We start from the raw sequence: 14,043 nt of genomic DNA, 5'->3' as shown, positions 1-14,043 counted from the left end.
AGGTAGATCGGGTGAAAGTGAAGCGCACTCTGGCTGCCCTGACAAAACCACCAAAGTCTGATCCGCCGAAAGGAAACTATGACCGCATTATTGGAAAGGAATTTGCCGAAGCGGAGCGGTCGGGAAGTACTGTCAGTGATCAAAGGCTGAAAGAACGACGAGCTGGGAAACAAATTGCCCAGCTCGGCGAACAAGCGAAGCAATCGTGCCCCCCGCTCAAGGTGCCTAGCCACAACATCGATAATGATCCGAGGATGGTGCCCGGTTATAGCAATCTTGCAGATTACCTGCCCAACGAAATACATTATGAACCCATAGACATGCAGATACAAAGATACGAGTACGGGAAGCCTCTCGTCAAAGATGAAAGATCTCTATCAACGATGATGCGAAGATTGCATGATTGGTACTTGAAAATCTGCAGAGACTCTGGGGGGAGGAGTACTTTGTATGTGAAAGTTAAAAAGGAGCATGACCTCGTTGGAATTGATCTGTTGCCTGTTCCATTTGAGGAGTTCTATCAGTTTTTCAATCAATTGGCCCTCGATAAAACAACGGTCGCCTGCTACTATCTGTAAGTAGTACTACTTCTGTCATTAAGTTTCTCTATATAGCTTAGCTCTTTCATTGCATGTATTTATAATCATCCTCACTATATTATGCAGATTGAAGATCGTCGAATTGAAGAAAAGACAAGTCGGTGATATTGGGTTCATTAACACATATCTCATAGATGCAACTCAGGTTAAATTTCATGCCGCAGAAACCGAGGCCAGCATGCTAGAATCGTTGATAATAAATCAAAACAAAGATATAATACTCTTTCCTTACAACTTCAAGTGAGTGTTACTGTCTTGTGCGTATTCGGTTTCCCTTATATATTAGTCAAGGTTATAGTAATGTAATTGATGAGTTATGCATGCGTGTGCAGTTTCCACTATATTCTCCTACATATTAAGCTTGAGCAGGGACTAGTAACCGTCTTAGACTCAAGACGAAAAGATCCCAAGGACTATGCAGACATGACTCAAATACTCGAGAAGTAAGTTAAATCGATCATTATCCACCATATCAGCAACTTTGTTCATTTTCTGATATATCAAGTAATTGTTTTCTTTGTCCGGCAGGGTTTGGAGAAAATTCACCAGAAAAGCTCTGGGACTGCCGAAGGAGCTGCAATTTAGACACCCGAAAGTAAGTACTAGCTATAGTAGCATTTTAAGCGCATCTACTAGTCATTCAAGCGCTAGTTTCATCAATACCATTTGGCATTCTTGCTTATCAGTTTGATTAACCTCTATTTCTTGTAAAGTGGTTGTGGCAGGAACAAGGGAATGATTTCTGTGGATACTATGTTTGCGAGTCCATCCGCCACACGACCTGTGAGCGGGGCTACACTGACGAACAATATGAAGTACGTAAATAACAACATTCACAATTTTATTTTTATTACCATCATTTGTGTTGAGTTTCATTCATTCATATATATATATGTATTGACCCCCTTCTTTAAATTAGATGTTTCGGAAGCGGGATGAACTCCTAGCACCAGCTCGCATGCGAGGAATTCAAGAGGAATTGGCGGCATTCTTTCTTGACCACGTGATCCCTGAAGACGGAGAATTCTATGTGGACCCTGAGTCCGTATGATTATATTTGTAAGAGATAATTATTGTATATATGTAGCCGGTAGTGTCAGATAGATATACGAGAACTTGTTGTTCGACCAATCTCTCGGAGAAGGAGAGGTGGTCGATATCACTTCTCTCTGTATATATGCATATATGTTCATGACGATCTTCTGTTTCCTTCGTTTGCTTACTAGCTAGCTAGCGTGTCTAGTCCTCTCTATATACGTATGTATAGTACGTAGCGTCGACCAAGCACGGACATAACAGAGGACACTTTTCTCTATTAATTATAACTAGCTAACACAATATATGAAACACCTAAATTAACCCCCCAAAACCCCCAACCCCCCCCCCCCTTTCAAAAAAAAAACAAAAACCACAGCCATAGAAGTGCTGACGCATGGATGCCTATTGGTCCCGGTTGGTGCCACCAACCGGGACCAAAGGGTCTCCTGACTGGGCTCTGCGCACTGCCCACGTGGAGGGCCTTTAGTCCCGGTTCTGGATTGAACCGGGACTAAAGGGGGGAGGTATTAGTACCGACACTTTAGTCCCGGTTCCTGAACCAGGACTAAAGGCCCTTACGAACCGGGACTATAGGCCCTTTTTCTACCAGTGAGTCTTACTCCCGGTAGGAGTAGGACTCCCCCCTTGGCGCGCCCTCCTTGGCTGGCCGCCTCTCCCCCCTTGCTCCTTTATATACGGGGGCAGGGGGGCACCTCTAGGCACACAAGTTGATCTGTTGATCTCTCCCAGTCGTGTGCGGTGCCCCCTCCACCATATTCCACCTCGGTCATATCGTAGCGGTGGCGAAGCCCTGCGTCAGTAGCATCATCATCACCGTCTTCACGCCGTCGTGCTGACGGAACTCTCCCGTGAAGCTCTGCTGGATCGGAGTTCGCGGGACGTCATCGAGCTGAAAGTGTGCTGAACTCGGAGGTGTCGTACGTTCGGTATTTGGATCGGTCGGATCGTGAAGACGTACGACTACATCAACCGCGTTGTGCCAACGCTTCCGCTTTCGGTCTATGAGGGTACGTGGACAACACTCTTCCCTCTCGTTTCTATGCATCACCATGATCTTGCGTGTTTGTAGGATTATTTTTTTGAAATTACTACATTCCCCAACAGGAACATCGGCATACTAGTCAGTACCGAGTTTATCAGCACTAGCCGACCTCCATAAGACATAAGCTTGCCCTTCCAACAGCTAAGCTTTTTTTTTCTAATCGATCTTTGATACATTTCCATTCTTTATTGAATAACTTATGGTGGTGAATCGGTATGCCCAAATAACTAAATGGTAAAGAACCCAATTCACATCCAAACAATTGTCTATAAGTGTCTTGTTCGTCTTTGGCCCTCCCAAAGCAGAACTACTCATTCTTGTAAAAGTTTATCTTTAAACCCGACAATTGTTCGAAGAGACATAAGATAAGTTTCATATGTTTACCTTTAAGTTTCCTTATGTTTAATTAGGTTAAATTTAAACTGTTCCGGTCCTTTTGTATGAACTATATGGATGTCCGACGTAGTTTGCATGTGTGTGTATAAAAAAGAGTGAGCAAATTTAAGGTTTGGGATTGTAGACGGAGGAAAATGGCAACTGTCTGGGGCACTGCATCCGGACGTGCCCGCGAATATTATGACGTAGTTTACACATCCGGTTGTAGATGCTCTAAGCAAGCCAATCAAGCCTCCCTGCCTGCTGGAGTGAATTCGTAGTTTGCTGTTGTCTGTTAATAGGCCGGCTTCGATCCGGCAGTCCGTGTCAACCACTTATGCTGTCAAATGGATGCCACGTGAAGGCGTTACTATCTGAATAGGAGGGCAATTTGTTTTGTACTGAAGATGGATGCTTCCCATTGCCGTGCTTGACCCACACAAGTCTTCCTGTTCTAACTACAGCTTCTGCGCAAAATAATAATAATAATAATAATATACTACAGCTGGCCTGTAGTACGCCACTCTTGTATTTTCCTTATTCAAATTACGACTGTTGTGATTAACTAGATCTGTTCGCTCTGCTCTCAAAACTATATATAATTCTCAATTATTCATATGTTTCCTATGTTAAGCATCGGTGGTACGAACGTACTAGTACATTGTTAAAATGAATCGATCCATTTGTAAGCCACAACAAGGGTTGGAAGTTTAATTTGTCTAATGTACACGTTTTCACTCAGTTGACTTGAAGGAAAGGAAGAAAGTTGACGATTAAAAATAAAAAACTTGACCTACAATGGCTACTGCAATGTGTAACTGGATGAAGGTACCTCCTTGTTTCACAATCCTATTTATATGCTTACATGTGTGTTCCAGTAACCTCCGTATGATCATGTTTAGGGAAATTGTATTTGCACAATCGTTGTCAATTTTTTGTGTACATTGCAGCTTCTGTTGTCAAATTTTTTCTTCAAAAAGGAAGAAACGATATGTTGGCTTTTTGGAAAATAAACAGTAAACACTGGCCGAGCAACTACTTAGATGGCCAATGTACGTGGAAGACACGTCTACCAGGGACCGATCGACACGTACACCCATCATAATTATTTTCTGGATTCCAAACAAGTGACCACCATAAAATACGACAAGATAGTAGTACTAGGTTGCCCTTGGATCAATGCGAGATTCAGGGTCAATTTGGAATTTTTGGCAAGCTTGGCCACAGGTGTCCATGTCAAGTCTAAGTCGATACTTTGGACCAAAAGTTTTCTTTGAGGCATGACAGAGATGGAGGCACCGAAAGCGGTCCACTCTTGGATGTCTCTAAGACAATTCTTGGCTGAGGCGTTGTTCCTTGTACACACATTGAAAGCTTTGAGGGTATATATGCATAGTCGGTTAAGTAATTAAGTAGAAAAAATTGCATCAAATTCATATCAACAACGAATGGTGTAAATGTCCATAAGATGTTAATTTTCAGCCAATTGAATAAAATTTTAACTATCAATCGCACTAGCTAGGTTTAGTATGATGAACATTGAAGTTGTTTCTTAGGGTCCAGCGAGCAGATTGCCAATTGCTATCACCCTGTAAGTCTCCAATAAAAATCAGCGAGCAGTTTGCCAATTGCTATCACCCTGTAAGTCTCGAATAAAAATCAATAGTGCCTATCAATCCATCATTTTCCATCCCCACAAAAAAGGGGCCATGAATTTCCAACTTGCCAACACATGTATGTGCTCCGGGAATAATCAACTTTCCGTTATGGCGCCAATAACACATGTCACGTTCCATGGCCCTAATTTTCTTACTTGATGTAACTTCCTGCTTGTCGCCTTACCAACAAAGGGAGATATTCCAATGTGGAATATTTTTCTCTCCACCACACAGATGACCGAGTCCTCCCCACCTTTGGTCTCCACAGCCACTAAATTATAATGGCCAGTACATGCTAGCAATGGAGAGCTCTATTCTGAGTGAGCAACAATGGCACAACTTTTGGTGAGCGCGTCCACAGGGGCAATGGGTTCTCTCGTAGGAAAGTTGGGCACCATGTTGAGTGATGAATACAAGCTGCTCAAGGGTGCTCGCGATGACATCAAGTTCCTCAAGGATGAGCTGGAAGCCATGCATGCATTCCTCCTCATGATGGCAGACGTGGAGAATCCTGACCCACAAGCTAAGCTTCGTGCTGATACCGTGAGAGAGATGTCATACGAAATTGAGGACAACATCGACAAGTTCATGATACTTGTTGAGCATGATTCCAGTTCCAAATCTGATGGCTTTGGGAAGCTTTTCAACAAAAGCATGCAACATATAGCCGATATCAAGACCCGTCATAAGATCGCAAAAGACCTTAAAGACATCAAGTGCCAAGTCAAGGAGGTTAGCGAGAGATATGCCAGGTACATGTTAAATGGTCGGTAGATGGGCTTTTGCCTTCATCGTGCTCCCAGATTTTTGCATTGCAGCCCTATATATTTCAACATCATCTTTTGCTATTTGTAAGATATATATAATTTTTCCCAACAAATTTCATTACTTATCTACCCTTGTACCAAATTTGTTGGTGTGCAATTGAAGGTACAAGATTGACGAGTCTACAAGGACTAGAAATGACAAGGTTGACCCCCGACTCCGCGCCATCTATAAAAATGCAGCAGATCTTGTTGGTGTCGATGGGCCAAGAGATGAGCTTGTGAAGTGGCTGAGCAACCATGAGGGTGAATCAACACATAAACAAAAAGTTGTCTCTATTGTCGGATATGGAGGGCTAGGCAAGACTACCCTTGCCAAACAAGTCTATGATGAACTTGGACCAAACTTTGAATGTCAGGCTTTTGTATCAATTTCATGTAGTCCTCGTCTGAAGAACATCTTGAGTTCTATATTATCTCAAGTCCGGAACCAAGATTATACTCATGCTGTCTTAGGGGATCTACAATTCATCATCAACCAGATCAGAGTTTTCCTAAAATATAAAAGGTATGTAACGACTCTACTGTACACACAACTTTTAATTTCAAGAATCCTAGTTGCGTCACTGTTTCATAATGGCCAAATGATTTAGTTGCTACAAGTTGTCGAATCTTTATTTTTTGTTCAATTGTACAACTTTATTTTCTTGTCAGACTATGTCTTGCTTAACCTTTTTTTACCATTCATGTTGATAACTAAGACCATGTACAATGGTAGGTACTTGCACTACCAGAAACTGAAATATTTTTTATGCATCATCACTATTCCCGCCAATCCCGGACTATAGTCCTGTGGGCCAGCCCAAAACGAATACGGATAATTTTATCGGTGTCATTGCTTGCTCAGGGACTTCCTATTTGCCGCTAGTTGCGGCAAAGTGCCGGCGTTTCGCACAGGGAGCCGCTAACCTGGGCCGGCCCATTTCCGTTGTCACTGTTTCATAATGGCCAAATGATTTAGTTGCTACAAGTTGTCGAATCTTTATTTTTTGTTCAATTGTACAACTTTATTTTCTTGTCAGACTATGTCTTGCTTAACCTTTTTTTACCATTCATGTTGATAACTAAGACCATGTACAATGGTAGGTACTTGCACTACCAGAAACTGAAATATTTTTTATGCATCATCACTATTCCCGCCAATCCCGGACTATAGTCCTGTGGGCCAGCCCAAAACGAATACGGATAATTTTATCGGTGTCATTGCTTGCTCAGGGACTTCCTATTTGCCGCTAGTTGCGGCAAAGTGCCGGCGTTTCGCACAGGGAGCCGCTAACCTGGGCCGGCCCATTTCCGTTGTCACTGTTTCATAATGGCCAAATGATTTAGTTGCTACAAGTTGTCGAATCTTTATTTTTTGTTCAATTGTACAACTTTATTTTCTTGTCAGACTATGTCTTGCTTAACCTTTTTTTACCATTCATGTTGATAACTAAGACCATGTACAATGGTAGGTACTTGCACTACCAGAAACTGAAATATTTTTTATGCATCATCACTATTCCCGCCAATCCCGGACTATAGTCCTGTGGGCCAGCCCAAAACGAATACGGATAATTTTATCGGTGTCATTGCTTGCTCAGGGACTTCCTATTTGCCGCTAGTTGCGGCAAAGTGCCGGCGTTTCGCACAGGGAGCCGCTAACCTGGGCCGGCCCATTTCCCGTTGGCACAATCGCGATATTAAAAACGTAAAAAACAAAGCACGCTAGAGCTGCGGATCGATCCTGGGACCTCATGGTCAATGGCGCGCCATGCTAGCCACTGCGACAGTCAACTTCTCATGTTAAGATTGAAGCACCAGACTTAAGAAACATACAACAGCACCAGGGATCGAATAATAACCTACTACAAGTGAGCAACGCTAATAGCCACCATAATTCCAGGTATTTCTTACATAAAATGGCAGTCTGCCTTATATGAACATAAGGTGCAAACATTTTCATATTTCATAGAGAGAGAAAAATTAAACTTGAATTTTTTTGGAATCTCAAAAAAAAATTCAAAATAAAGGAACAGCATGAAAACGCCATTTTTTTCCTGAAATCAAGAAGAATTTCTCGAAAATGAAAACATTTTCTGAAAAACAGGAACAAAAAACTGAAAGCGCGAACATTTTTCAAAATTACGAACAAAATTTTCAAGACGTGAACAGTTTTTTGAATTCCCCAGAACATTTCTGGAATTTTGGGTCAAATTATGAAAACCATGACCATTTTGATGATGTGAACAAATTTGGAAAGCGGGAACATTTTTTTGGAAATTCCAATTTTTTGAATTGTTGAACAAAAAGTTAATAAATCTGAACATTTTTTGAATTCTTTGAACATTTTTTAACATGCAAACAAAATTTAAAAAACAGGAGCATTTCTTGAATTTATGAACAAATTTTGAAATCCATAACATTTTCTGAGAATGTGATTTTTTTTAGTTGGTGAACAAAAATTTCCAACAGAAACAATTCTTGAAAATTCAGAACAAAATTTTGAAACGGAAAACAATTTTGTAAATGCTATTTTTTCAGTACATGTGAACAAAGAAATGAAAATAAAAAAAATGATGGCATTTTTTAATACATGAACAAAAATTTGAAAAATAAGAACATTTTTTGAAATTTGTGAACAATTTTTGAAAACAGGCATTTTTTCAAATCCATGCCATTACTTTCAAATTTCTCAAAAAATGAACAAAAATAATTCAAACAATTTTTGAAAAAAAGGAACATTTTCTAAAAATTCGGAACAAAAATTGAAAGCAGAAACATTTTTTGAATTCGTGAACAAATTTTGTAAAATGGGAACATTTTTTGAATTTGTGAACAAATTTTGTAAAATGGGAACATTTTTGGAATTTGTGAACAAAATCTGAAAAACAGGAAAGAAATTGAAATTAGGATTTTTTTTTAAATAAACTTGAAAAGAAAAAAAGAAACCGAAAAAAGGAAACAGAAAAGAAACAGAAAAAAAGAAAAAAGAGAAAGAAGAGAAATAGAAAAACGAAAAAGAAACTGAAAAAAGAAAAAGCCGGTTCAGGAACCTTCTAGAAGGTTCCCAAAACCAGGAAAAAACCGGCTGGAAACATCATAGAAGGTTCCCAAAACCGGTGTCTGCTGTAGCGCTAAAGCGGGCCGGCCCACTCGGTCGCTCCCTCTCACCTCCCTGTGCGGAGCGTCGACAACTTGCCGCAACGAGCGGCAAGTAGGATTTCCCGCTTGCTCAGCCCTCGGAATTAACATGTACCATCGTGGGAACTCACAGCAAAAAGGAGCCCATGTTTGGCGCCACGAGTTCAGCTACGTGGGCCAAAATAAAGCCCATCCTGCCACTTAGCCAGTTGTAAAAATAAACATGCTCTTAGTTATACACCGGTGCTTGCATTCTATAGCCGAGGCTTTTTTTGAGAAAGATAGTACGGGCGCAAACAATCACAACACACATGCACACTCCCGCATGAACACATAAACACAACCCTACCCCTATGAGTACCTCCGAAAGACTGAATCGACAGATATTGAGATTGACGAAATTGTCATACCATTGAAATGCCTGAGAGCCTGAAATGAATACAGAAAATATCATAAAAAAACAGGTTTGCTTTCAGGAGAACCTAACTAAACACCTTGCATTGTACATCACTTAACACACACTATTTTTATGGTGGAGTGTTGTGTCACACTTTTCTTAATATTTAGCCCAGGCGCTACTGGAGGGCCTGAAGGGTCAAACATGATGATGGTACCATTCAATAATATATAAAAGTTGGGAGAGCTTTTCCCCTTTTGGAAAAAGAGCAAATTTTAACATGATCCCTCTTACCTACTCTTTTCACATGAGAGGTAAGAAGATAAGAGTTACTCAGACCCACTACTTAATAAAATCAACGGCTCAAATCTATTATATACTCTTACCTCTTATATGAAAAGAGGAGGTAAGAAGGACAATGTTAAAACTGCTCGGAAATAAGAGGCTGCTCAAATAAAAGGCTAAAACAAAACTGTCAGCAAAAACTTTCACTTCTGTAATCTAATGGGCAAAACAAAGGAAGTTAAGAAAATGCGATAAGTAAAAGGGTGCAACAAATATCAGTGCATAGATGATTTCTTAGCAAGATCAATCACCTTTCTCAGATGACATTTTAGTTAATTAAGTGGTACAATAATTAGCCATAGCAATTAGATATCCTAAAGGACTTTTAAAAATAACGTTTGGTCTGTTTAATAGAAAATGTTCATTAACATGAAAACCCCAAAATAATAGGAGTAATTTGCAACAAATACTACCAGAAAGAGGGTGAATTATGTGATGGACATCTGAATTATTCAAACATCAGGAAAATATTTGTGGATAACTATTGTCGGATTTTAGTGTGAACATGCAAAATACCAACAACAAATATATAAGTTCGTGTTATGCAAGGGAAAAAAGAACAGAAAGAGTGTCTAAAACATAGTGAGCAAATGCACTTAATTGTTTTCTGGAGCATGCAAATGGACAAACTATCGGAGGGGAAATTTCGGTTTCTCAAGTCATAAGATACTTTATTTCCATGAATATTTTAAGATTTCATTGTGAAACTTGAATATAAGAGAACTTAACTGGAGCATATGTACCCCGGGTAGATCATACTACTTTCTCTACACTTAGGATCTGTTACTTGTCAACTAAGAGCATGCTCAAAGGCTTTGGCAGAAATACAGATACCGTCAGAGAGGGCGAGGGTTCAGTGCTATTGTTTCCTAATCGCTGATAAGGTAGGACCAATCCCGTGCTGGGAGGTCAACACTCTCAGATCGGGATTAAGATCCTGTGACTGGCCCACATGTTAGCCACCCAAATCAGGTGACTTAAGTCAGGGATTCTCCGCCCCCCAGATCGACGTAAGTGTAGTAGTGGATTGTGAGAGCCGCAAGATCGATTGTCTAAGCAAGAGTAACCCCACTCTCAGATATAAGATCAGGCAAATGCATTGCCCATTGACAAGTACCCACTGGATCTACATGAGGCGAACATATGTTGAACAACAAGACCAGTCAGGATCGGCTAGGCAAAGCTGATCCAAACCAGTTGTCCAAGTTTTCCCTTTGTAGTATATCTCTTCTTAAAGAACATGTTTAATGATATAAAAACATACATACCTGGCTAACTTGCTAAAATATGATCATTTTGGTTAAAACAATTCACGGGAAAGTTGTGATAGTACTGCCATACACCTACATGTTTGACAAAGCAAGATACTTCCCCACGGGACAAATTTTTAAACAAAAGATCTCCAGGTACATAATTAACCCCATAAAAAGACATGCATGAAAGTATATAGATTCTATTTAAACATGGTTCTTGAGCAATCATGTGCAATATGCAATATCATTGTGCCAAACCTAGAACAAAGTGATTGCTATGAAGTGAAGCAAGTGGCAATCTACTTTCTGCAATGTGCAATTTACTCTACAACAAATTTCACACGAAACATGATTCAATGCTCTTACAGCACATCATATATTTGATGTATATTTTCTCTGAAACTATGTTGCAGGTACTTTATCTTAATTGATGATGTATGGGATACACAAACTTGGGAAGATTTGGATTGTGCATTTATCAGGAATGGCTTAGGCAGTGTAATATTGACCACGACACGCATAAATGATGTAGCAAAATTGTGTTGCCCTTCTCAAGGTGATCTTGTCTATAAAATCCGACCACTTGATATTGTTGACTCGAAGATGCTATTTTTTAAACGTATATTTGGCTGTGAAGAAAAATGCCCTCCTAACTTGAAAGAAGCATCAGAGGATATTTTAAAGAAATGTGGTGGTTTACCGCTAGCCATCAATGCCATATCTAGCTTGTTGGCATCACACAAGGAATCAAGAGAAGAGTGGGAACGTGTACGGCATTCTATTGGGATTTCACAAGGCAAAGCTTCTGAAATTGATGCCATGACATATATTTTATCGTTGAGCTACTTTGACCTTCCCCTCTATCTAAGAAGTTGTCTATTATATCTGACTATGTTTCCAGAAGATCATTTGATTAATCCACAGCGATTAGTATGCAGATGGATTTCTGAGGGTTTCATCCATGCTGAGAACGCAGAAGATCTGGTTGAACTAGGAGAAACATATCTCTATGAGCTTATCAATAGAAGTTTAATACAACCCGTGGATATAGGCCGGTTTGATGAGAAAGCAACGTGGTGCCAGGTCCATGACACCATCCTTGATTTTCTCACTTACAAGTCTACGGAAGAGAAATTTTGTACTGTGTTGACTGGTCCTTCAAAGCCTGTTAATAGAGTTCGCCGGCTCTCCCTTGTGGGTAATGAAGATGCACAAAGTATTGAGCAGTTGGATTTATCACATGCTCGATCACTTGGTGCATTTGGGTCTTCTCGCGAATATTTGCCTTCCCTTGCGAGGTTAAATGCCCTGCGCATACTGGACATAAATGGTTGTCGTGGACTGGGAAATCAGCATGTCAAAGATATTGGCAGACTCCTCCAACTGAGGCACTTGGACATCTCTTTGACAGGTATAACTGAGCTACCTAAAGAAATTGGAGACTTGGAGTATTTAGAGATCATGGATGCATCATCATGCCCAAGATTAGTTGAGCTTCCTGAATCAGTTAGTCGGCTAAAACAGTTGGCAAGTCTGCTTGTTTCGGGAAAAACTAGATTGCCTGATAAAATAGGAAACATGACAAAGTTGCAGAGGCTTGGGTATATTAATCCTTTCATGCAATCGCTGGATTTTCTGGAAGGTCTCGGCGAACTAGCAAATCTGAGGAATCTCAGCATTTTTTGGGACACCGACAATGAATCTGACAAAGCAAGTTACAAGAAACAAAAATTAGTGTCCTCCCTTTGTAAACTGGAAAGATACAAGCTTCATGATCTATATGTTTCATTTAATTTGACAGAAAAGGATGCAATCTTCATAGATCATTCATTATTCCCTGCTCTCAAAAGTATCCGAGAGATTTCTTTTGGTAGTGGGCAACTCTGTTGGATTACCAAATGGATGGTTTCACTTGTCAACCTACAAATTTTAAACGTCGTTGGTGGGGAGCTAGAGCAACAAGATATTGAGCTGGTTGGAAGCATACCTAATCTGCTCAAACTCTTGTTCACTCATGACGTCAGAGGGCCCATCATCATTGGTGGAGGATTTCAACGATTGCAAGAGCTTGAGTTCGACCCCTGTGCTACCACATTGATGTTTAAAGAAGGGGCCATGCCGAACCTCAAGTGTCTTAACCACCATATCCACCCACTCGATTTCAAATCTGCTCATGGTGATGCTGGCTTTAATATTGGCATGCAACACCTCTGGAGCCTTGCACAGGTCCATGTCCGTGTATATTGCGCTGGAGTGAGGGTTGCAGATTTGGAGGCTGCAGAGGGTGCTTTCAAGTGCATGGCTAATGCACACCCCAACCGTCCGACTTTTGGAATTACCCAGTTTTCTGCACACCGCATCTTACAAGGTGATGAGCGGTCATAAAAGGACACGGGTAGTGGTGGCGAACACCTATATGAGGTACAGATCTCACCCACGTAAAATCAGTATAGTTTGTATTTCAACAATAGTCGACCTAGTATATAAATGCTTGATTGTTCATCTCAATATGTGTGTAGGCTAATCGATGAAAAGTCAAGTACCAACCGCGATCGATGATTCTCTTGATGAGCCGCTGCAGAGGCTGCTTTCCCACTAGAGGGAATCTGAAGAAGCATGTTGAACCTCTAATACATATGAAGAAACTCTTGTTGAATTCTCTTGTTTGCATTTCAATGCTGCTAGCTATGGTCGTTCAATGATTGCCTAATGCAGGCAGTGGAAGTACGTACACTGCAATGAATATCACTGATGCATGTTTCCTCTGCATTTTCCCCTGCTCAAATTACAGATTTGTAATTAATTGGATATGTTCAGTATGCATGGTGACTTCAAACTATGTTATTTTTCAACTATTTGTATTTCCCCTGTGTTGTGTGTCAGTGGTATGTGTTGGTACCTCGTTAAAATTAATATTGCTGCGGCATTTTGTAACTAGGAACACCATTTTGTAGAAAGCCGAATTGACTAATGTACAATGATGCTAGCCAGTTACGTATTTTCAGTCAAAGGAAAACATCAGTTTCTATTTGTTCTGGGGCGTCCTTCATGCTTTTGGTGTTGAAGCCAGCATATGCCATCTCTGCTGCTGCTGCATAGCCAGATACTAACTAGAAGGAAGAAAGTTAACAATTGCAAGACAAAACTTGGCCTACAATGCTACTGTGTTGTTTCCAGTATCTCCATACTACTACCATGTTTAGAGAAATAACATTGGTGCAAATGTTACCGTCTTCTGTGTCATGCAACATCAGGTGTACATTTCTGATTCTGTTGTCGACTTGATTCATGTTGCTGTAGAAGAATAAATATCTTGCTTAGTCTCTCAAAGTAGAACAAAGCTTACCCGCAAAAAGAAAGTACTCCCT

General features: G+C 40.4%; 1 protein-coding gene across 2 annotated transcripts; it reads left to right on the top strand.

Annotated features, from left to right (window-relative positions):
* Nucleotides 1–5,027: 5,027 nt before the first annotated feature.
* LOC125542933 (disease resistance protein RGA5-like) lies at nucleotides 5,028–13,673 on the top strand. 2 transcript variants are annotated; one of them, XM_087544431.1, is made up of 4 exons: nucleotides 5,028–5,485; nucleotides 5,664–6,065; nucleotides 11,089–13,096; nucleotides 13,195–13,673. In XM_087544431.1, the coding sequence occupies exons 1-3, from the start codon at nucleotides 5,064–5,066 to the stop codon at nucleotides 13,058–13,060; spliced, it is 2,796 nt and encodes a 931-aa protein (XP_087400557.1). In that variant the 5' UTR covers nucleotides 5,028–5,063; the 3' UTR covers nucleotides 13,061–13,096; nucleotides 13,195–13,673. The 2 variants fall into 2 exon arrangements, with proteins under 2 accessions (XP_087400557.1, XP_087400555.1); XM_087544429.1 differs by lacking the exons at nucleotides 11,089–13,096; nucleotides 13,195–13,673 and adding an exon at nucleotides 6,405–6,506.
* The last annotated feature ends 370 nt before the right edge of the window (nucleotides 13,674–14,043 follow it).

This window comes from Triticum urartu, chromosome 1A (assembly GCF_056163025.1).
Source record: "Triticum urartu cultivar PI428250 chromosome 1A, HENAU_Tu73, whole genome shotgun sequence".
Taxonomy (NCBI): domain Eukaryota; kingdom Viridiplantae; phylum Streptophyta; class Magnoliopsida; order Poales; family Poaceae; genus Triticum; species Triticum urartu.
This window is presented reverse-complemented; position numbering and strand designations above follow the sequence as displayed.

What these genes read in the sequence shown, in the direction of transcription:
- LOC125542933 (XM_087544431.1), top strand. Translation starts at nt 5,064, where the DNA reads ATGGCACAACTTTTGGTGAGCGCGTCCACAGGGGCAATGGGTTCTCTC. An exon ending in GTTAGCGAGAGATATGCCAG is followed by an intron (nt 5,486 to 5,663) that starts GTACATGTTAAA and finishes GTGCAATTGAAG; the next exon opens with GTACAAGATTGACGAGTCTA. An exon ending in GTTTTCCTAAAATATAAAAG is followed by an intron (nt 6,066 to 11,088) that starts GTATGTAACGAC and finishes ACTATGTTGCAG; the next exon opens with GTACTTTATCTTAATTGATG.